The sequence below is a fragment of the Neospora caninum genome, chromosome VIIa (genome assembly GCF_000208865.1).
Source record: "Neospora caninum Liverpool complete genome, chromosome VIIa".
Lineage (NCBI taxonomy): Eukaryota > Apicomplexa > Conoidasida > Eucoccidiorida > Sarcocystidae > Neospora > Neospora caninum.
The window spans coordinates 3,905,049-3,927,452 of record NC_018393.1 but is presented as its reverse complement, the minus strand read 5'-3'; the positions used below and the strand labels follow the sequence as shown (position 1 = coordinate 3,927,452).

At 53.0% G+C, this 22,404-nt stretch overlaps 2 protein-coding genes across 2 annotated transcripts; one reads left to right on the top strand and one right to left on the bottom strand.

Moving 5' to 3' along the window:
- Positions 1–5,135: 5,135 nt before the first annotated feature.
- NCLIV_023820 (uncharacterized protein) lies at positions 5,136–8,272 on the top strand (the record flags this gene model as incomplete). The annotated part of the gene is made up of 3 exons (XM_003882576.1): positions 5,136–6,045; positions 6,535–7,312; positions 8,197–8,272. The coding sequence occupies 3 exons, from the start codon at positions 5,136–5,138 to the stop codon at positions 8,270–8,272; spliced, it is 1,764 nt and encodes a 587-aa protein (XP_003882625.1).
- Positions 8,273–11,072: 2,800 nt separating this feature from the next.
- NCLIV_023810 (ATP-dependent chaperone ClpB, related) lies at positions 11,073–18,429 on the bottom strand (the record flags this gene model as incomplete). Its single annotated transcript, XM_003882575.1, has 17 exons — positions 11,073–11,180; positions 11,444–11,564; positions 11,773–11,945; positions 12,233–12,616; positions 12,994–13,247; positions 13,459–13,576; positions 13,899–14,096; positions 14,484–14,636; positions 14,921–15,170; positions 15,580–15,710; positions 15,893–16,012; positions 16,134–16,232; positions 16,378–16,600; positions 16,857–17,047; positions 17,284–17,375; positions 17,553–17,682; positions 18,262–18,429. The coding sequence occupies 17 exons, from the start codon at positions 18,427–18,429 to the stop codon at positions 11,073–11,075; spliced, it is 2,913 nt and encodes a 970-aa protein (XP_003882624.1).
- Positions 18,430–22,404: the final 3,975 nt, after the last annotated feature.

Genomic DNA, 22,404 nt, shown 5'->3' with positions numbered 1-22,404 from the left:
CTCCGCGGCCGTGCGGAGCCGAAGAACAGAGCGCTTGAGACTAAACGCGCATGAAGAGCACGGCGGGTCCGAGTTACAACTGTCCCCCTCACTACCTCGACAAGGATTCTCTCGTAGGCGCACCGAGGGTGCCGCCAGTGGTGAACCCTCACATAAGTTTTTAGTCGGCTGAAGCAAACACGCATCGGTGGAAACGCACTTCTCCGACTTCCTCACACTCGGCATCTCTTCCGCTATGAGAGAGTGTTCTATGCAACAGATAGTCTCGGCTCTCGTTCGGGGTGCATTCTCTGCCTCAGATGGCTTCGCGTCCGTATCCACGCAGTTTGTACGACGCGGCCTGCCAGCAACCGGCCCGAAAGCCTCATGGGTGTCCGAGTCCGAAGATTTGTTCATTGTCTCTCGAAGAAGACCAGCGAGATGCCGTGGTTGTTCAAACAATGCCCAGATGAGTGCCTCGGCGCACTGACTCTGGAGCCTCTCAGGCAGATCACAATCATCATTCCTCGCCGAGACATGAGGGCATTCGGTCGTAGAGAGCGCCTTAGCGTTTCCGAGGGATGAAAAGCCTGGTCGGCAGCACGATGAGATAAGCTTGATTTCAGTTTCCATTTTGAGAGAAAATTGGCCTGACTTCGTATACCGTAGAGCAAAAATTGAAGTCGCTAATTACACAGAATGCGCCTGCGTCACATTACAGGACACTGGCCGGAGGATCACCGCACTCAAGTGGTAGCACGTTGCACAGGACGGGAGCATTCACCCGGAAAACAAGGCGGAAGTCCCATCAACATCACTGAGAGACAGAGTCCGACTAGTGCTGCTCGACTAAAGCTGATCCCAAAGACATACGAAGTCGAAGAAGCTGGCTGCATGCGCTCATTTCCGCAGCCGAACTGGTGTGTACAATTGGACAAGATCAAGAGAAACTGTCTACCGAGGGAACTAGTAAAACATTTGACAGACTGGAAGTCCGACTGCGGCTAGAGGCGCCATGCCTTGTGATTTTCGGGGAGATCCCGTTTCGCACAACGAAGTGCCGCCGCAGTTTTCGGTTTGACGCATGCATGGCCTGCTGCAGTGCGGAACACAGCGCCGGCTCAGCGGCGACCGCCCTCGAAACACCGTCAGTCACAACCGCGCACCAAAGAACAAGAAAAATGTGTTGTTCCGAATGGCACGCTTGGGTGTATGATGTTTATGATACTCCGGTGGGACAAGTTAGCTTTTGACAGGTGCCAGAGAGTGTATTCTTAGCATATTTTGTAACATGTTGTCGGTGTGCACCGCCTAGCACGGTGAATAGTCGTCCACTTGGTACTTCTTTGCGAAGAACGGTGCTGGAGGACGGTGTATTTGTGGTCTGTGATCCCTGACATGGTACATTCTACTAGAGGAAACTTTCTTTCGTTTGTCTTGCCATACCTGTTCGATGTTCAGGATCTATTGCTCCCATCCGCAACACCGGCAAAAAAATTAGCAGGAAGCGCTACTGCAGGCAAGGGGTGGATCACCAGTTTCCTTTCCGTTCATTTCCAACTTCTTCTACTCGGCTGTTACTCTTGTTTTTTTTTTTTTTGCAAAATATACTGCAAAATGGGTCGCTGAAGAAAAACACTACCTTTTTCGGCCGGGTCAAGACACTTTTACTATCAATGCACCGGCTATGTCCTGCGCTCGTTGGCGCTCGCAGTTAATCTGATGCGCATAGGTGGGACGCCGGTAGACATACGGACTAACTGTCGCAGTGGACTTTCATCCTAGCGCTCCGTTTTTGAAGTTATTTTGAGGCCAGGTTCTTTTACCTTGTAGATCCACATGCAATTTTTTGTGCTGTGATGTCCAGTGAGACACAGATGACGGTAGAGTGAGCGGCATTACTCTGGTGCTCCACCATTGTCTATTCGATCCTCAGCAACGCATCGTTTCACCTAACTTCTTTCTTTGCTGCCAGCGTCAACTGCGTGTGTTGCGGACTCGCTCCACTATTTCATTGTTGGCCACTGCATTTCTGCGATCCAGTAGCAGGGTCTATTGATACATTGCAGAGAATTGTTGACTTTGGTATTGCTGTACGCCGTCATAACCAAAGTTTAAAAGAAAATGAGCCAACATGAGATGCATTCGCACGCCGGAACCATCTGCAAACTAGGAACTGTATAAACAGAAAGTGGCTGAGGAGCGCAAGTTCCGTCAATATTTCTGGATGTAGCGGAATGCTCTCACTGACGCCACTGTCCTGCGTTAGGCATGAATGGGTAGTTGCTCATATGGGGCCATGCCTTCTGTTTTGAAACCCCGTGTTTTAGCTCGACGTTCGTTCCGTGGTGAATGACCTCGTTCGTGGGACAGGTGGCGCACCCACGACCCACGAACACAAAACAGAGATGGCAAATACCTCCCTGGCACGCCCTTGGGAATGCCGGCGTCGCTTAAGCAGAGAAAGGCTGTGCTGTACGTCGTTCTTTTTTCTCGTGCCGTGTAGTCGCTAACCATCAGAAACCCTCACACGCGGATGAGCTCATAGGGGAGTAAACCGAAAAAGGCTTTGAGGCATGACAGAGGAGGCAAATGCGTCGCTACGTACTACTGGGTAATCTACCAGGATCAACAATAACGTACACTGTAGTTCTACGCAAATGAAATGGTTGCGATGGCATGCTTTCTGATTCACTAGATCACTATTTCCGGAGTGTTCCGGTAAAGGTTCAATGGCAATCAAGTGATCAAGAGCGGGTGTCTAATTGCCTGGTCAGTAAACAATGCAACCTCGGTTGGACAGCACCCCTAGCTCAAAATGCTCCCGTTGGGCAGCACAGGGAGACGCTCCCTGTGTATAGAATCAGCTAAAAACGTATTCTCCGACAAACCTATTTTCGGTGGGAAGCCAGACCTTCTGCGGCACTGATAGCGTTACCAACGAACAGACAAACGGAGCAGAGAATTCGATGGCCACCGTACCATTTTCGTTTCCCGCCGCCGTTGGGGCCTATCAAAGACGACACGTAATACGGAGCCACCCACATCCTACGCCCGTTTCCTTGTCTTCGCAACAAAAAATGCTTTTTTAAATTGTATGTGTCCCGCCTGTAACTATATTTCTGCGTTGACTGCGAGAATGATGAAGAGCCCGCTTGCCGTACCTGCCCCTTGGGTACGCGGTCCCTGTACACCTCTGCCACCGCTGAAAACAGGCAAGAAAATAGGTCAATCTTAGGATACTGCACCTGTATCTGGTAGCTCTGATTGTGGTGCGTGAAGAAGGTCCCTTCCTGTTCCGAGAGGATTGGGTCCAATATGTGGATAGGAATCTCCTCCGTATGGAGTCTCTATTGGATAAAGCCTCGCAGCTGACGTAATGGAACAGGGTTTCACATGTGGGAGAGATCGTCTCTTCCACAGTGAATGATGAGAGTGGTTGTACTCGGGGCACAGAGTGACGCGCTCCCCACACCGTCGAACTTGTTCCGGATCAGCGATTCTTCGTTGTACAGGGCAAAACCACCCGATCCAGGGTTGGTCACCCTTCCACTGTGGTGGTACGCTGCAATCAAGGAGCAGCTTGACGCCGGCCGCAAGTTCCGACTTTCGCGGGGTGACTAAGCGCAGGCAATGCCTGCTGTGAGTGGCTCCCCTCAGAAAATTCCGTGCCCTCGGCACTTTTCCGTTCCGCGCGACTGCTCCTCGACTTCCCCTCTCCCCCTCCCCCCACTCCCCGCCCAACCGTATCCGGTGTCCGCTCCCGTTCCGGAAAAGGGATGCGTTACAGATCACTGTTTTATGCTATCCACCAAGGAGGACATTCATATCATTACCGCGGTTGCAGTACATTCAAAGCATCCTCCCATAGACCTGCAGCTTTTCGTTGCTGTTTTTGCCAGCTGGCGCCTTGACGGTCGATTTTTCCCCTGCGTGAGTGGCGACGGAGCGCCTGCGGCAGACGGAGTCCCTTGTGTCGCAGGTTCCTCATGCGGAGCCTGGACGCGTCTTAATATATGGCTATCCTGGGTGGCCAGGTACGGTGCTTTTCATGGGGATATGTGTTTGTAACGTGTATCGCTGAAATTGTTTCATGTCGCTTTGGTTAGTTCGCAGGCTGTATCAAAAAGCCCACGTCAGTATCAAGGCGGCCGAATCAGCAGTCTGGGGACTCCGGTCCTGCATCACAAACACCTTGGCCGAATACGCGGCCACGGCGTAGCCGCGCTTGCCCTGTCGTTAACAGTTGTGCGTGCCGCCCCCGTATCCAAAACAAGGGCCTTAATCTTGTTGGGATTGTGTTTCTTCCCTATGAATGTGAAGAAGCAGCTCCGAATGAGTCTTCTTTGTATTTGGAAGAAGAGTCCCGGTGCTCCACTGCGCAAGGCAGACCGGAACCGCCACTAAGTTTGTGTTGTGGCCCCGCGTCTGCGCCCCACGCCCGGCTGGCAATTTCCAGGTTGGGGGTACATCACTCGGTCCCGAGTGGATCGAATTCCAGATTTGCGAGTGACAAACGAAAATTACAAGCTTGTACTGTTAGTCGGGCCTTTATGTGGCGGTAAGACAGGGTGGACTCCGCGCGTGGCAACTTCGCAGGCATAGAGCTCGCGTGGTCGTCGAGACTTGCAAGGCTGCAGCTAGTCTGATGGCACCAGGACGCCCGCGTCCCCCCAGAGCTGCGTATGACACGGAGTCGCAGGGCACCTGCCGCGTGCCAGACCACTCCTCCCCACCTTCGATCTGCTGGACTGGGTGAAGGGACGAATTGCCTCCATCTTTTTCATTTTCTCCAGCGTCTTTCATTTTTCACAGTGGTTCTACCATCTGGCAGCGTGGCCTGAGTGTACCTGCAGCGTTGTTGTCATAGTGTGCGAGCACTGCCGTAGGGGGCGGCCAAACAGGTAGCACCATTTTGGGGCTGCTGCGAAGACGCGGATCTACGCCGGCGTTGACTCCACAAACTGCGCCATAATCACTTTTTGGACTGTTGCCCCCCTCATAAAGACAAAACAGCTTCGAGTCGTAGTGTTGCGTGGGTGGCCAGGCCGCGGTGTCATTATGTGTGACGGTTTTAACTTACACAACTGCTGTTGAGGAGATTTGGCACTCAGGTGCTGCGACGTTTTTCAGCATGTGCTCTTTCCTTCGGAAGGATGACAGAACCAGTCACTGACAATTTGGCGGTTTCAGAGGAGACATCCTCGTCTTTTGCGGCGTCGCCGCTCCCAGCGGTCGGCGATCTCTCGTCTGAACAGACGCTCGACCACCACAGCGTTCTGCATTCTCATGAGCGGACGGAGGAGAAAAAGCGAGCGCGATCTAGCCATAACATGCTTGTCTTTGACACCACCAGGAGTGGAGGAAATCCGCGCAAGCGACGCGTGCGCCACTTGAACCGAGAGAATGCCAGGCTTTTCCGACCGTTTATTTTAAAGAAGGGCACTGGCGACGTGATAAAAATGGGAAGTGGTGTGGACGACACGCCTGTCGTGCGTCACAAGACGGCAAACTCAGGACAATTTGTGCGGCGCAATCAGACGTGGGAGATCGCAACTCGTCCGAACACCGTCCCCAGAGATGTCTGCGCCTCGACAGTCGATTCCGTCGTTTCGGACTGGCTGCCGCCAGACAGCAAGCATGTACGGTGCAGTGAAATGTCTGATCGCGTCACCCGGAGTACATGCGCAACAAGTAGAGTCGCTTCTCTTGAAGCAGCTGACGAAGCGGTCCGAACGAGCGACTGCCCGACAATAGCGGCACTTGGGTGCGACTCCTTGGGTGCTCCACAGGCGGGAGCGGAGCCGAGTGACACTCGGAAAGAAGACTTACCTGAAGAAATCCTCGAGAAGGCAGCGAGCGGAGAAAAAAACGGCAAGAATCGCCAAGAAGGCATCGCTGCATCGTCAAGCGGAAGAGAAAAGACCTCAGGACTCCTGTTCACCATCGCTACCCCCACAGAAGACCCAGTGAAAGCCGTCACGCCTAGCCTGTATGACGTGTACGGAGGTGGGGATATCAGCGATGGAAATACGGGTGCAACTCAGTGGGCGGCAGGTGACTCAAGTAAGGAGGACTCGACGAGCGTTACATCTGGCTGCTGCACCCATAATGATAGGGCCCAGTCGCATAATTCACGCAGTGCCACTGATAGTCATGCCACCGCTGCAAAGGCTGTTTTTATTGAAAATAACGTGGCTGAAACAAATGCAAATGGTGTCCCTCTGATCGGGGCGAATGACACAACGACACTGGATGTCGATCTGAGGCCTCTTGCACAAAGGACTCGTGCAACAGGGACGTACGAGAGGCACCGAAAACACGAGCGCAAGCAGTTAGTCATCAGCGCCGACGAAAGCGAACAAGGCGATGGAAAGCTGAGAAAACGGAGCTGGTCAGGAGTCCACGCTGATACAGATGCAGTGTGGGCACAGTTGCAGGAACAACTGTGTAGGCGTGCTTCGGACTGCCAAACAGACAACGAAGAGAGTAACAACGACGGCCAAAGTTCATCTTCATCAGTATCATTGGCGCATGCTGATACCGTTCTCACAGACGGTCCCTGCATTCCCACCGAAGAGGCTGAAGGTGGAAGCCTCTCGTTGGCTCCCCTCTTCGCGGAGGAGGAAGATCAAGAGTTGCCACTTCCTCAGTTGCCTTCCCCCGCCTCCGCATTGGGTGTGGGAATTGCTACTGCTGACGAGCAAGCTAGTGACTCATGTACCGCGACCGGAGGCAAGCACGAACGGAGTCGCAATCCCGGCTCTGGCGGGGGAGGCGGCGGGGCAAGTGCAAGCAGTGCCCCCTTCTACAGCGTATCCGAGGGTGCGATGAGCAAAAAGGTCCTCCTTCGAAGCCACAGATTTTACCCTGTTGTTCGCGGAGTCTCCCGCGATAACACGAAGCGACGGTGGGCCGTATACTGGAAGGGAAACCGGAAGTACTTCTACGATAAGTTCTACGAGGACTGCTACCAGGCATATCTGCATGCTGTGGACTTCCGCAAACATGCAAAGGCACATGGCCCCCTAGCGGGCGCCGGTCCTACTACGGGTTTGATCCCTGGGCCTGGGTCACCTTCCTTCTTGCTGAACTCTTCCGGGACATTTGACCGGGCGTCGGGTGCCGTAGGGGCGCCGTCTTTCGTCGCATCCTGCTCTTCAGCGATGTCGACGTCATCATCTGCTACGGGCTCTTCGTTAATCTTATCGCCAGCCGAACGCCTCCCGCGCGGCTCACGGGAACTGTCGGCTGCTCCCGCAGATGCGCTGCTTCGAGAAAGCACTGTGGATGATATGCTAGCTACGCTCAACCGGCATGGCGTGGCTCCAAGGTGTGCCGAACAAAGTGCCATTCCCTCAGTCGACGCGACAACGCTCGGGAGGGTGCACGGTGCCGCGGTGACTAGGAGAGCTTCAGGGCAGACGCTAGAGCTCTATAAAAATGCGGTTCGGCTCATGCTTCAGGATTTGTCCTCCACCGTGGCCCCTTCATTCTTTGTTGCAGCAAACAACCACTCCCCTGAAGATGCGGAGGGAGGCTCGCGAGAGGAAGCTCCTCGCGTCAAAGTGGGGCTTCAGGCAGTTGCCTCGCTATCGCTACTCCAGCAGGTTTTGCAGTGGCACCTCGAGCATGTGAAGAAGGCAACACACCAGCAGCAGGTGTTCCAGTTTCTATCGATCCTCTCCCCCTGCTTAGAAAGTACCAGGCTACCCAGTCAAAGTCCTCCTAATCTGCAGCAACGATTACTACTGGAACTGTTGGATCTTCACGTCCAGCAGCTCCTTGTGTTGTCCAAGGACATACACGCCCACTTTCAGAAACAGCAACAGCAGGAATTACTGCTTCTCCTCCAACGTTTTGTCACGCATAGACAACAGAACAGGTCGCCCAGACGGGGAGGCACACATCCAGAAGAATCCCCATTCAGTGTTACAAATGAGCCGTAGATGGGGCGTTGCGCAGCGTGGATGAGTCCTTGTTCTAGTGTGAAGGCAACATGGACCGTCCGACGAGGAAACCGGATGAAGCCGCTCCCATTAAGAGCTGAGAGAGACGAGGCCAACCTGTGTACAATCGGGAAACGTAATCATGTTGTAAAGTGACGGCCTACGCTTCGTGCTCTGAAGCGGCTTCATGGTGTCTTTCGTGTGTGGGGTCCCTATGGGACCAGTTATTCCGTGTCGGATATCTTTGTTTTGGATGCGTTTTTTCCAGCGTAGAGTCTCTCTTCCCCGAAAGGTGGACGAAGCGTTCTGTTCGGGTCGAAAGAGGCACACGTGGCTGCCGTTGATTCCATTTAGGTCCCGTTTCTGGCCCTTCTGGTTTTTTCGACCGTTTTTGGCGTCAGCACGCCAAGAATTGACATTCGTTTCCTGGGGAGCATTTTCGGCCCCCTATTCCGGTGGCTGCGCCCTCGTTTATGTCCATACTCGTACACTAGGTATTTCTAGGCCCTTGTGTGCCACCGAGATAGCACGTTTGTGATACAGGTTCACGGTCGAGTGCATACGCACACCAGCGGCCCGCTGTCGTGGAGCCACTGAGCTGTGTGAAGGCGGTCGACCTCGTCTCAAACTGTCTTCTGTGGAAATGTTAAACCCAATGTTGGGGAACATAGGGATATCGTGTGGGGTGTGTGACCTCACCTATGATGAATCTAGGTCACAATCAACACGAGCTGCTTCGTATGTGGTGTGTACCTTGTGATTGTGCTGCGGACGTAGTCTACCAGCTAATTTTCATCGCGGGAACATCGAGGGAATGCGCGGTAATGGTTCGTCTTCAGCTGTCGCCTGTTTCAATGCGTAGGCTTGGAGGTGCGTCTCGGGATGCCACACGACCGGGCGGTTGCCCAGTGATCGTTCGGGGCGTACAGTTCGTACCGCGCGAATATTTGTTGACAACGTGGGAGGCGCTTGCGTTCATGGTTTCGCCCCGTCTCTATGTTGCAGTTCCTCAATTGCACTCATTCGTAGATACAGAATAATAACGGCGTCTCACTGCTTGAATTGGGACACGTGTAAAGGATTTTCCCTCGCTCCTCGCTTGCTCCCCCTTCTTAGCACGATTAAGCAACAACTGTCGTGACGGCGGATGCCTCTTTCTATTCGGTCATTCTTGCAATGCCGTATGTTGTCTGGGTGTTGACAGCGTGAAAACCCAGCAGTGTAGTGAAACAATTCGTGCGAGGAATTCGTGTGCATGTATAGCTGGGATTGTGGTTGTGCACTCCGTCCTCTGGGCAAGTCTTCCATGGTTACTAATTTATCGTTTCTGCTGTCTTAAGGAACAACTATTCTGCGCCAAGAGCGCTTCGAATATCGCTGCCGACGGCCGGAGGCGCGAGGTGGAAAGGTACTCTACGGGATTAAAGCGGCACATGTCGAAACATTTTTTCTCGCACACACCAGCTAATGCCTGGCAGCCCACAAGGTACAGAACACTGTGCTCACGATCCGACAAATTGTCCGGCAGCAATCCCAACCGTACCAATGTCAAGTGCGCCAACTAGGACAATGTCGGCACCCTCACCGCTGCTAGTCTTCCAAAAACTTTCACATCGGCAACCCCACTGCAGACTATTTGTGCCTAGGAGCGATTTGCATTTGAACATTCCGTTTTGCCCTGGAGGACTGACACGTAGTGAAACGCCCAAGCTTTCATCGAACCACCGAGATACAAGAATTCCTTAAGAGAAGCTTCGCGATTAGCATCAGGGCTACCCTAAACAGCTGCTGCATCTCGACTGCAGGTCTCCGAGCAACCACTCGTCTTGGTATTTTGTAGAATACGAAACTGACTACAGTCTCTACTCGTTGGAATATGCATCAGAGCAATTCGGGATTGCATCCAGCAGGAAAAGCCCAAATTGGACTGATGAGGGAGAATGGATTGGCGGCACACGCAGAGGTACTGCTAACAGCGTTTCGAGGGTATGCTGTGACGATTCATGTTTCTTCTGAATTCACTGCGGTATGAAGGAATTCATGACAAAGCGACAGAATCTGGAGTACATGGCAGTACCACAGGGGTCCGTTGAGGATGCAGAGGAGCCTGTGTTGCGTGCTGGAGTGTGCGGGGGAACATCATCCCCGTCGGCGTCAACTAGAGACCACATCAAGCAGGTATCATTCGGGGCGCAAATACCTCTGCTGGATGAGTGTTGGAACAGACTGTGGAACGCTGATAGGGGACGCTGCAAAGCAACTCGACATCGCGAGCTGAGGGCGGGCGCTTGCTGTTTGATTGGCGCGACTATGCATCCACGAGGTTGATCCTTCGCACAAGGGTGTTTAGTTCACTATCGGTTTCCAGGTATGTGCACGTTTTGCGAAAGCGAAGATGTTGGTGTTCGAAGCAGCCTCAGCGTCGCAAAAAAACACGTGTCAAAGGCTGCCAACATTGCATGCCTTTAGCAAGGCGGACGCGGTGGTGTCGCCCCATTCCAAGGAAGTATCAAAAACTGAATCTGGTGACTGCAGGACATCTCAGCCGACATAGTCCGACAGTGTGCATCTACCGCTTAAATAAATACTTATACCGTTCCAGCTGCAACCATCGCAGGTACTTTATTTGAAAGCCCCCACGAATCGGGAAACAGAAACACCAGTTTCAGGCGAGCACACCTCTTAGTACATACTGTACCACAGCGGGGGGACCGTTCTTCCAACTCTGTTCCAAATCCATGGCCAGAACATGGCAGACTTTCCTAATCGAAAACCATGTAGATTCAAATTACTGTGTCACGCTCTTCACGAAGGCTGACAATCGCCGAGTATGTCGCCACGGTTGTACCACAAAAACAAGCGAACCGCTTCAACTGAAATGCGCCGTCCGGAACCCGCCCCAACCCGCCCTTTCTTTTAGATGCAATCCTAGCCAGGAGAGGTTGTGATATTCAAAATCCCTGTGCATGCCTCCCGTGGAGGCAGCACGAGTTCCCACAGCCTACGGCACCACAAATCATGGTTGTACAGCTCTAAAGAGGCCCCGGTAACGCCCGGAGTGGTTTGTGTCGCAAATTCAAACACACTCCTCACACACCTGCTAATCCTAGTGCCTGGAGCTCGGGGACCACTTGGGAAAGCTGGCTATCGACCGGGATCATCAGGGCTGCTGTCATCTTTCTTCGCAACAGATGCTAGAACACGGGCCTTCCTCGTTGTCCTGTCACACTTGCCCATTACTACCTTGCAGACCTACGAGCAGTTTGCAAGCAGAGCAACAGAGGATCCCACGGACCAAGTTCACGGTCCTGTACTAGTTTGAACAGCTCTTGTTGAGCGTTCCCGCACGCCAACGCCATAAGACTCGGTATAACGGCCCCTCTGCCGTCGCAACTTAAAAGCCATGACGGCATGAGAAACAGATAAAACAAACGTTGCTTAGGGCAGTAGACATCGACCTACCTGAATGGTACATCTTGTATGTGGGCTAAGGCAAGCTTCCTGTGTTGACTTACATGGGCTTCCAGTGTGTTTTTGTTCCTTTTCGAGGCAACAACTGTAACTCTCATGCCCGGCTGGAGGTAGCCGCTGAGAATCCACGGAGCCATTTTTGCACCGATTTGATTGTCGACAAATCTGAACAGTAAAAACACATGAAAATGCACGCAGATTACGGCAATCGCAAGACTCAAAACACGCAAATACTGGCCGGACGAACATTGAAACCGTTTGTTTCACACAGCAGACACTTTTTGGAATAAAACGGATGGCAATTAGATTGCTCAGAGGGACTGGCAACAAAAACAGATTGCCATGTGTTGCACGGCAAGTTCCAATTTGTTACCTTTTGAGAGGGCGTGCACCGAACTTGTGAGTGTAACTCCTTTGCACGATGAACTCCTCTGCAGAGCCATCGATGACGAGCTCAATGCCTTTTCGCGCTAGCGCCTCCTTCAGATCCTTGGATTGGATGGATAAGATCTTTCTGACGTCTGACGGCTTCATCGGCTCGAAGATCTGCACGAAAAACACCCAAGAAATGGAGAGGATAATGCTGATTTCTCATGCACACAGACGGTCTGCTGTCCTCCCAAAATCGGTAAGATGTTTCGTCAGCCTCACGAATTAAGAAGAGCTGTGCACCTGAGTAAACTCCGCTTTCTTCCCTGAAGCGAATGAGCGTCCCAACTGAGGTTTTCATTTTCGAGATCCTCAGCGACCCGTCATCAGTATGGACGGCACGAGACTTGTACTGCTCTCTTTGCTGCATAGTGGTCTCGAGATTCTCGCAGGCCTGCACTTACAATGACACCCGAAAAACGGTTTACAACTTCCGGTTTCAGGAGGCCTGATCCTGCGATCTCAGACAAGATCTTCCTTCGTGCTTCCTTTTTCCAATTGCCAGACTTCTTGTTCTTGTCAAGGACAGCTCCCTTCTTGTCTGTCTTCGCTGATGCTGCGTCATCGCTTTCCGCTGCCACTTGAGCAGCCTTGGTAGCTTCTGCGAATTGCTCCAGACTTCCACTTTTGGGATCGAAGGTTGCCAGTGCACTCCGAGAATCCTTTTCGCCCTGTTCGTATGCCGAGATGATGTACTGGGCTCCGACATTTGAAGTCAGAATGATGACGCAGTTTGTGAAGTCTACCAACAGCCCTTTACCATCTGTCAGTCGCCCTTCATCCAGCATCTGAAAAAAGCCAAGGAAACCGGGTCCAGTGGAGTTTCTTCGTGCTACGGACGACCGCTGGTCGCGCCCGAGAGCAAGCGTGAGCGACTGACCGTACCCGGTCACTTGGGTCTAATATAAATCGAATAAACAAAGGCTGTATAGTACGTAGACGAATGTATACCAAATAGTACACACGGCGTGAACCTTCAAACGGAAGAAATGTGGGAAGCAGGCAAGCACGAGGCTGCGTCGACGATGCTGCCTGCCGGTCTGACAAGCAGCTTTTCGCAGAAGCTTCCCGGCGCTCGAATGTCCGGGGGAAAGGTTTGCCAAACGTGCAGAATCGAGCTGACAATTGAGACGAGCGAAGCAATTACCACATGCAGGTTTCTCACCTGGAGCATAATGTTGAGAATCTGCTGGTGTCCTTTTTCTATCTCGTCGAAGAGGACGACGCTGTGGGGCCTGCGACGCACCGCCTCAGTGAGCTGCCCTCCAGCCTCGTGGCCTACGTAGCCAGGAGGACTTCCAATCAAGCGCGAAACGCTGTGCGCTTCGCTGAACTCGCTCATGTCTATTCTAATAAGGTTTTTCTCGGAGTGGAACATTTCAGCGGCCAGCGCTTTCGCCAGCTCTGTTTTTCCGACACCTGGAACGCAGACGCAGGGGGGCACCAGGCATCCGATACAATGCCCATCATGGGAGTGCTGACCATCGCGAACTCTGATGAAGCCAATCTGTTTCGTCTCCACACTACCTAAAAAGGCGACAGCGAGGTTCTGCTGAGGCCGGGTGGCGCTGCAGTACTACCAGCAAAGTATTCCTGAACAATGCCGTCCCGGAAGTGGTCGAGGGCTCACCGGTGGGACCGAGGAAAAGAAACGAGCCGACGGGCATGCCCTCACGGCTCAGCCCAGCTCGCGCTCGCACCATGGCGTCCGCCACAGCTTTCACGGCGTCCTCTTGACCGATTACTCTCTGAAGAGAAGGCATGCAGAAGATAGCTAGTACTGGGATCATGCTCGCGAAGCTACTACAGTGCGCATGCACCGCATTGACCTACTCTATCTGGGTCTACTGGGCATCAGTGGAGTCTCTTCCTGCATACCAGGAGACCCCTTGAACGTGATGCTGTGCCCAGAGAAGAAGTCTTACGGTACCCGAAGAGACATCCTCAAGCAGTCAGTCTGCCTATGACTCCCGGAGTAACATAGCAGCCTAGGATCGTTTTGAGACAGACATTTCCACGCCCTGCCTGGAGGACCAGAAACGTGCCACCTCTTCGCGGAGTCATTCTTACCGAGTGGAGCAAGTCGGAGAGGCGCAGGATCTTGCCCTTTTCATCATCAGTCAGCTTGGCAACCGGAATGCCTGTCCAGGAGCTGATGACCACAGCCACGTCGTCGGCAGTGAGAACTAACTCCTGCTCTTCTTCAAGGGCCTCCTGTTCGATTTCCTTCTCTAGCAACTTCAACTCCTCTTCGGTCCCAGCACCATGCTGACAAGATATAGTAGAACAGACAGCAAAGAACACTCCACCTGAAGACATCCGCCGAAACCTTTTCTACAGCCCATGACCTGGTACCGGCACGCTTTGTTCGCTTTACGATGCTTGCCGGGCGCAAATGAACAGCTCAGCCGTGAATGTCCTTGCCGGGAATGCCCCTATACCGCCGCGGACACTGCAGAGACGGTACCACTTCTACAGAAGCGTTCATGAAACGAAACAGCAACAGACAAGTGATTTCGTGTTTCCACCTCTTTGGTGGATTGATCAGCCCTCCATACCGATGGATTAAAGCGCTCTCTGCTTGCAGTGGTTATGCTGTGTTTCGAGTCTACCACCTTCTGTGATGCAAAGCGCGAAGAGAAATACACTACGTACGTGTTGTCCTTCAATTCGTTTCTTATCTTGTTCTTCAACTTTACGGTGTTCCTCCTCGAGCTTCTCTTTTTGTTTTTTCTCCGATGCCATTTCGTCATCGTCCACGGTCCTCAAGTCCCATTTCACGCGTTTTGTTGCGGCCGCTTCATCCAGCTGCGCGAAGACATGTCAAAGCACACACACATTTTGGTCCGCTTTGGGGCTTTTGCTGATGCTAGGTAGTTCATGTGCACCAGGCTTGGCATAGTTCAGCTGTAACAACCGCTGGAGAGATGCTTGCAGGAGCCTGAGCCCAGCATCTCATCAGACATTCGTCCCTGTGTGAACGTGCTGCCCGCGTGGGCTCGGGGAAGTTGACGGCTGAACTGTCGTCTCTATGTTTTGAGCAAATGCAACAGGAGCTCTTCTCTCTTTGGCACCAAAGAATCGTCGCTCACCAAGTCGATTGCTTTGTCGGGGAGCTTCCTGTTTTTGATGTATTTGTGCGAAAGCATAACCGCAGAGACGATGGCCTCATCAGAGATCGTCATCTCGTGATGGCGCTCGAACTTTTCCTTCAGTTTTCTCAGGATGTAGATTGCTCGGTCGGTTGTAGGTTCCTCAACCAAGATCGGTTTCAGGCGGCGCTCCATCGCCGCGTCCCGCTCAATGATCTTGTACTCCTCCTGAGTTGTCGCTCCCACAAGTCTTCATCAAAACACAGCACACAGGAGTGGGGCACCTAGCACAAAGGCACAAAAACGCTAATCCGGGTGACGCATACGCTTCAGACGCGGCAAGGAACGAACGCTGTTGCTTCACCGTCGGCCCTGAGCACCCTGGACCTCGACGTGTGTGCAGATGGGAGTTGCCGGAGAAAGGGGACGCAGTGTGCTCTCCTAGACGTATTTAAACTAGAAGAGACACCTGCCGCTCTGCAGCGCTGTACACGCACCATGCAGTGACTGGATACTGCGTCATTGACCTTGACGCGACTACATCGCGGAAAGGCGCCATCGGTTTTGCATGTGTTACCGGCCTTGTCCCCCGTTCATTGCCCGCATTCTCGCCAGTCTGTTCAGCACACTTCATACGAGGCAGCCCAACCGCAGCTCACCTGATTTCACCTCTAGCCATTGGAGGTTTCAACAAATTGGCAGCGTCGACTGTGCCGTCGCTCTTTCCAGCGCCCATGAGCATGTGAATCTCGTCGATGAACAAAATGACACGGCCTTCCTGGCCGACCGCCTGACAAATAATGGAGCGAGTGTTCAAACGGTAGAACCCGATTTTTCAGATTAAGGCCCTCACGCACTCCTCTGAGGCCTGCAGAAACACGCGAGCCCCGAGTCTCGTTGCCTCCATATTTAATTGATCTGCCATAACCATCCTCTCGAGAGGACTTGCTGCTCTGTGACTCCACGGCTTACATATCGGAGCAGTGCTTTCATGCGCTTCTCGAATTCGCCACGATAGGTCGCGCCAGCGATCAGCGCACCCAGGTCGACAGCGAACAGGATCTTGTTTTCCAGGGACTTGGGGACCATGCCCTGCACAGCGGCGAAAAGCAGGAACACTAACATAAGTTGCAGGATCCGAAAGGACATAGGCTTCTGGGGAAGGAAAGACACTAAAGTCGAAGGCGAAAACGTTTCACTTGGTTCCCCTTACCTCGATTAGACGTTGAGCCAGACCCTCGACTACAGCGGTCTTGCCGACACCGGGCTCGCCTATGAGGCAGGGGTTCCCCTTCCCCTTTCGGCTGAGGACCTGTCACCACATGTTACAGAACAGCAAGGCGTTGTGTCACTGCTTACCATGAAGTTTGTGAGCTTTCGTGCCCGTCCCGCTTCCCGCTAGCGCAGCGTTCGAGGGAATACGAACTGAACGTTTCTTCAGTTTGACAGTGCCTCACCGTGATGACTTCTTTAATCTCTTTGTTGCGGCCGACTACAGGTTCCAGTTTACCATCCGCTGCCAGCTGTGTCATGTCCACACCGAAGCTTTTGACGAACTCCTCGTCGGAGTTTTCGGGCGTCGATTCACTAGTGCTCGACGCGCTTGTGCTCCCCTGCTTCTTTTTTGAGCGGTTGGCGACATCTTCCTTGAATTTGGTCTCGTACATGGCAGTTGAATGCCTGCAAGCGCACGCAGAAGTGGGTCGGAGTCTCATGCTGGCTCGGAGACTTGTACGCTGTCTTTGTGTTGAGATCCCCCAAATCTTGCACAAAATTGCAATGACGATCCCTCCAAATCTACAGCTACTTCATTATCGGCTGAGGAGTGAGTCCGCCAGAAAGTGCCGAACGGGTGTTACCACCCCCCCGTGTTATGTAAACGACGTCGCGTGAGAGGAACCGGGAATATTCTCTGTGTGACAGCAATCAGACTGACTCCAGGAAAACCTTGACATTGCACCCAACTTGCTCCAACATCGTCCGTAGGTTCCTTTCCTCAAAGAGTGACAGAATTAGATGCTCCATTCCGATCGTCTGCTTCTTATCCTTCTGCGCGATATTCAGAGCGCGGAGCGCCACGCGCTTGAGCTGAGCCGTGGATTCCACCTCGTCGACAATGTAGACCTCCTGAATCAGATGCCGCCACAGACAATGCCACCGTTTGCTTGAATTTTGGTCACTCCAAGCTGGAGTTCAAGGGGCGCACAGAAGGGTGCTCTTCGCGGTGAACCCTCGCTGCGGGTCTAGCCTACTTGTTGCTGACGCTACGAGAACATATCAACGTCAACCGTGAGAAACTACGGAGAGAAGGTCGCGTCTTTCCTGCTGGGTCGCAATGCTGTGATGCTGCAGCCGTGACTCACCGACGAGGTGGGGAGCTTAATAAGAACGTTGCTCAACGCCTTCTTGAGTTCGTAGAGGTTTCCACCACACTCCTGAAGTGACTTTGTGATACCTAAAGAAGAACCGCATGCCCCGTACACGACAGTTCATTGGTCTGTGTTCTCAGGTTTTGGAAGAAGCACAATCTTCGGTGTGGAGGAGGCTCGGATTAGGCTGGAGCGCCTGGGGACCCACCGAAAAAGTAAGAACGCATGTCCCCGCAACCGAAGTTTGGGGTTTAGGTGCTTACTGTAGTCGCCTTGAACCTCTAGGAGAACGGTAAGGAAGTGGACAGGGGTGATGTGCCGATGGTGCATGTACATCGCCAATACTTCCGCTTGATCGAGCTGCTCGCGCGCGTCGCGGCTGATGCTGGCAGGCTGCACACGGAGAGAAAGACGGAAACCACGCGGAAAAACGTGAATCCGGCAATGCACTCCAGCTCAGAGACTAACCAAAGCGTAGGACGATTTGTATGAGTGCACGACAACTTCCACCAAAACAAAGCTCTAGACCAAAACTGTCCGTTGCTGTGGCCGGCTACGGCTGAATGGAGAAAACACGAGCCCTCAGTCGCGAGCACAAGAGCACTCTATATGACCCCATTAGAGCCAGTGACGAGCAAGCGACGAGTAGAACACCTGAGGAGACCCGTTCTGTCTTCCGGCCACACTGTTGGCTGCATCACGTGGCTGGTGGTTCGCTCCGACAGCCGATGCCGGCAAGATTTCCCCCTGTGTGAAAGGAGGGTTCGCGCCTACGGCGAAGTGGGCAAGTGTAGAATTCTGCCCTGGTCCTGAAGAACTACACTTGAGTCTGCAGTCGAACGCAGCAAGGTGGAGTGAGATCGGGACCTGTGAGGACTGTAAGTGCCGGTTCGTCCCAGTGCATCGATTTAATGCGCTCCCTGCCAGCCCAGCGCCGCCCTCCCCCTTCCCTGGTTTTCGACTCGGCAGTACCTTATCGAGTTTTCCTCCTGGCGCCGGAGTGCTCCCAGAAGAAGAGGTACCGGCTTCCACACCCCTAGTTTGCCAAGTGAGCGCAAAAATGGCGAAGGCGGCCGCAAGCATCAGCCGTCGCGCGCTGGCGGCGCGCGAGCCGGTGGGTACCCGCCGAGCACCTGCCATCGTTTTTTGCAGAGATACCCTGTTCGACACAGCTATATTTTTGAAAAGAGAAGCGGAAAACAGCCGAATTAACATGTATTTACGTCCCCACCCCCAATCGCCGAGAACTGGTGGCGGTCGCGCTTCACACGAGACTACGGGCACGGAGCAGGCGAGCCGAGCACTCCTTCACAACGGCCTCCGTTGCTAACAGCAGACCTGGGAGACAGAGCGGTGCTTGACTCCTAGCAAACGACGGTCCGCGCAAACGGCAGTCCGAAGGTGGAAGAAACTTCCAATGGCAGGTGTAAGCCCGTTTGAGGAAAAATGCGTTCGGCACCTCACTTTCACTGTGAAGAATGGTCCGCAAATAGGGCTGTGGCGGAATACTTGGAACGTGGAGACCCCCTGGCTGCATATGCCGACTACACGGGTATGTACCCCGGCTGACCCCCCCCCCCCCCACGTGAAGAAGTCTGTCGGGTCCGAGGAAAGCGACAGGGAACCTAAGCACAACCAGAAAACGGGAAAATGAAGATACGAAAACCGTTTCCAAGTGACTCCCAGGAGACTCCACCGGTACCTCTTAAAACGACGACACGGCCGCCGCCGGTGTTGACACCAGGGGAGCGAGAGGGGGCCGATCAGCTGGCGCGACTCGGCGCCTGGAACGGTACGCAGCGCGCTGCCGGCTCCAGTGCAAACATCTCGCCAGCAGAGCCGGTGCACAACCCGTGTGGCCCCCCCAACTTGCAAGGTGCAAAATGTGGTTCTCTTCCTTTCAGGGTTTTGCTGGTAACAGAGGCCCGTCCTGCACGTTCTGGCATGTTGCGGCTTTTTTCCCGCGGCCGAAATGCATCCGGCCAGGTCGGGACCAGATACTTTGACCTGCTGCGACCGACACGCTAAAAATTGCTCTGTGGGAATTGACAAAAAGTGTGCCTTGATGCCCCTAGCCAGCGTGACATAAACAACAGCCTCTCGTAAGTGACTACATCCGCGCGGCTACTCACAAACGAGGACTAAAGAGGGAAAACACCACGCTCCACGGAGACAACCCAGCCTCCCGCCGTGAAAGCCCTTCCAGGCAGAGCGCCTCGGTTACGAGGAACCACGGAAAGCTAACGCTCGAGTGTGCCTGTGAAGTGATCTTGCCCGGAACAACTATCAGTCCTCTCGCTCTTCAGCCACTCAAAAGTATGAAGTACAGATAAGAACGGATATCGAAAGCACGGAGTGTTCTCCTGGCTGTGGAAACCCTCAGTCCTACCGAAGCACTACTCATCCAGACAACGACCGTGCGCTTCAGAATGTTGCAGAAAAAAGTGTTGGGAGTTGTCAAAGAATCTAACCGGGAATTGGGACGACGTGCTCTAACTGTCTACCCATTGTGCCTCTTTCTCGCTTTTGGAACCGGTCGCACCTGCAAACCAGGAATGTTCAGACTTGTAGTTCAGGGCGCTAACTTGACGCGATTCAAACCGTTTGAACACACTTATCTGTGAAGAATGTCCCCGAGAAGCTCAATTTGTTCCATAGCTTGTGGGAAATTTGGAGTCAAAGTGTGACGATCAACGACGGAAGCCGCGTTGTTCTTCCTCGGTCCCTGGAAGCACGGGGCTTCAGTGTTTTTTTTTTTCACTGGACTATTCCGTCCATACATAGCTGACAATCTTTCTTAAGCAGTCGAGTGGGGTAGTGGTGTACAGCAATCATAATGAACTTGGTTTGTCTGTGTCTCATAACTGGAGTCATCACCAGTATCCTAGGTACTATAATGTCTCTGTGTATTCGCTGTAATGATTTGCTGAAACTGTGATTTGCGGACGTAATGGGGCTCTGTACGACCGTCGTATGACTCCAGCGTGCAGACCTTCCGTGGAGGCCACGCGTCCTGAGGAAGCGTCAGAACGGCAAACTGTTCCACGTCGGTGAGGATGCTCTGACGCTGTGGAGCCTCAATGAAACCCAGTCGGGGAATTCTGGCGGAAGCGCTTAACAGTCAGGTTTATAGATAGCCAGCTAACCTCACCAGCCCTACACCTAGCAAAAGGCTCGCAACTGTACGTAGCTGGCTAACGAAAACAGGCACGCTGGAGCGCAGCACACAACTAGCCGTCTTCCCGTCTGTGGCCGTTCTCATAGAAAGCAAAGCAGACTCGGCATTGGAGTCAAACTGTCCACCCCGCGAATTTCAAGAACACAGGCTTGCTGAGCTTCTGCCATAAAAGCTACTCCAATGCGACGAACGAGATAGATGTTAAAATATCCGCGATCGTCCAGAAGGGGAAATAACTCCATGATCTCTGATCGAGAAAGCAGCATGCATTATTTCCGGGAAACAAAACGGAGACGGGACAGGGCAGTGACCAACGACGAGGTGTGTAATACGGTCGAACTGTCGAAAGAAGTGAATCATCACTACCGCATAGAAATACTAGCGCACGCTTTTCGTTTGCTGATAATTGCCTACAGAGTGATACATTCGAGTAGTGGACTATCGGGGTCTTTTGGCATTTTGGCAGTATGGCTGGGACCAGGAGCTCTGTTGTGGCCGTTAACGTGAACAAGCGAGGAGCTGTGTCGCCACGAAGTAGTTCTCATGCTCAGGGCTGAAGCTGAACATTTCGCTGCCACGCCGTTTTCCGTGTTGGATACAAAGTGAATGACCCAGCCCCAGACAAACGCCCAGCCGGGTTGAAGCGGTAGCATACACCTGTGGGTGGTATGCATTGCAGTTCGACGTAGACCTTGAACCGCCGTGGTTGTGGCAGGGCGCGTACGTCACTATTTCTGGTTTAACGATGATTAATTTGTACATGTTCATTCTTCACACTCAATGCCGGCAGCCATCTGCTCTATCACACTCCGCTCGGAAAACCACGCTCGCAGCTGAAAGCTCCGCGTGAAGGCGAGCAACTTTCCGCCGTCAAATTGCACGTGGTGCTTTCCTTGACTGTGAAAAAGATTACCAGGCGGATCCGTCGGGTTCGTTTTTCTTCTTGCACTGTAATCGACAAGCGAAGGAACGGAACACTGAGGATACTGAAGTTCTACAGGCGGAAACTTTCCAGCGCCTCTGGCTTTCAAGCGCGTCACGCAGCCGACATGGCAGAGCTTTTCTCGGCAAACAAATAATGTACGAAAACAGCCAAGTGGCCGCAGACAGACAACCCTCGAGCATCGTTCTGCTCGAGAGCGAGACATTCTCAAGAATGAGACCATACAGCGACACTCAACAGCCGTGCATCATGTACAGCTCACGGCACACAGATCACACGGTCGCAGCCCCAATTTGTTGTTGAAGCCAAATGCGACACAAATCATATGGTACAATACATCGAACTCTGGACTCTTGTACGGCATCTGCGGCACCCGAACACATGCTTCAACAGGATGCAGTGATCCGCGCCTTACACATCCACACATCCGTCGGTGACGTTTATCACTTTCCTGCATTCGTGGGTCGAGCCAGCCGAGGCAACCAGCGAGCTTAGCTTCGCGCCCCTTGTCGACTGGTCCCTCTAGGGTATCTGCGTAGAGTGGGGCAAAATACTCTTCAGTGCGCCCCCCTGGAAGTTGATATGCAGGCCATACGCGAAACCTGACCACGCAGCAGAAACATGCCAAAGCCCAGGCAAAACTTGGGTAGTTGCACCTTTGTCAGACGCCACTATGTCGTGTATGAATGCTTTGATAGACTATCCCGAATGAAAAGTTTATTGTTGAATACGTACTGTTACGCCTCCTCGGACAAAAGTGCCACAGGACAAGCTCCACGGCGAGGAATCCTGAGCAGAATCAACCATGCGGGCTAGTTTATGCAGCGACAACGAATCCCGTCTGATTCTTGGAGAAACGCCGGTTGGGAATCAGGTATTCAAAAGTGGGAAGCCCACTCCTGTGAAAGTTATTCACACGGCCTCTGAGAGTACCCGAGAGGGTCCAATATTGCGCCGAAAATAGGCTTTGAATCAGGAACATAGTTACCGCCTT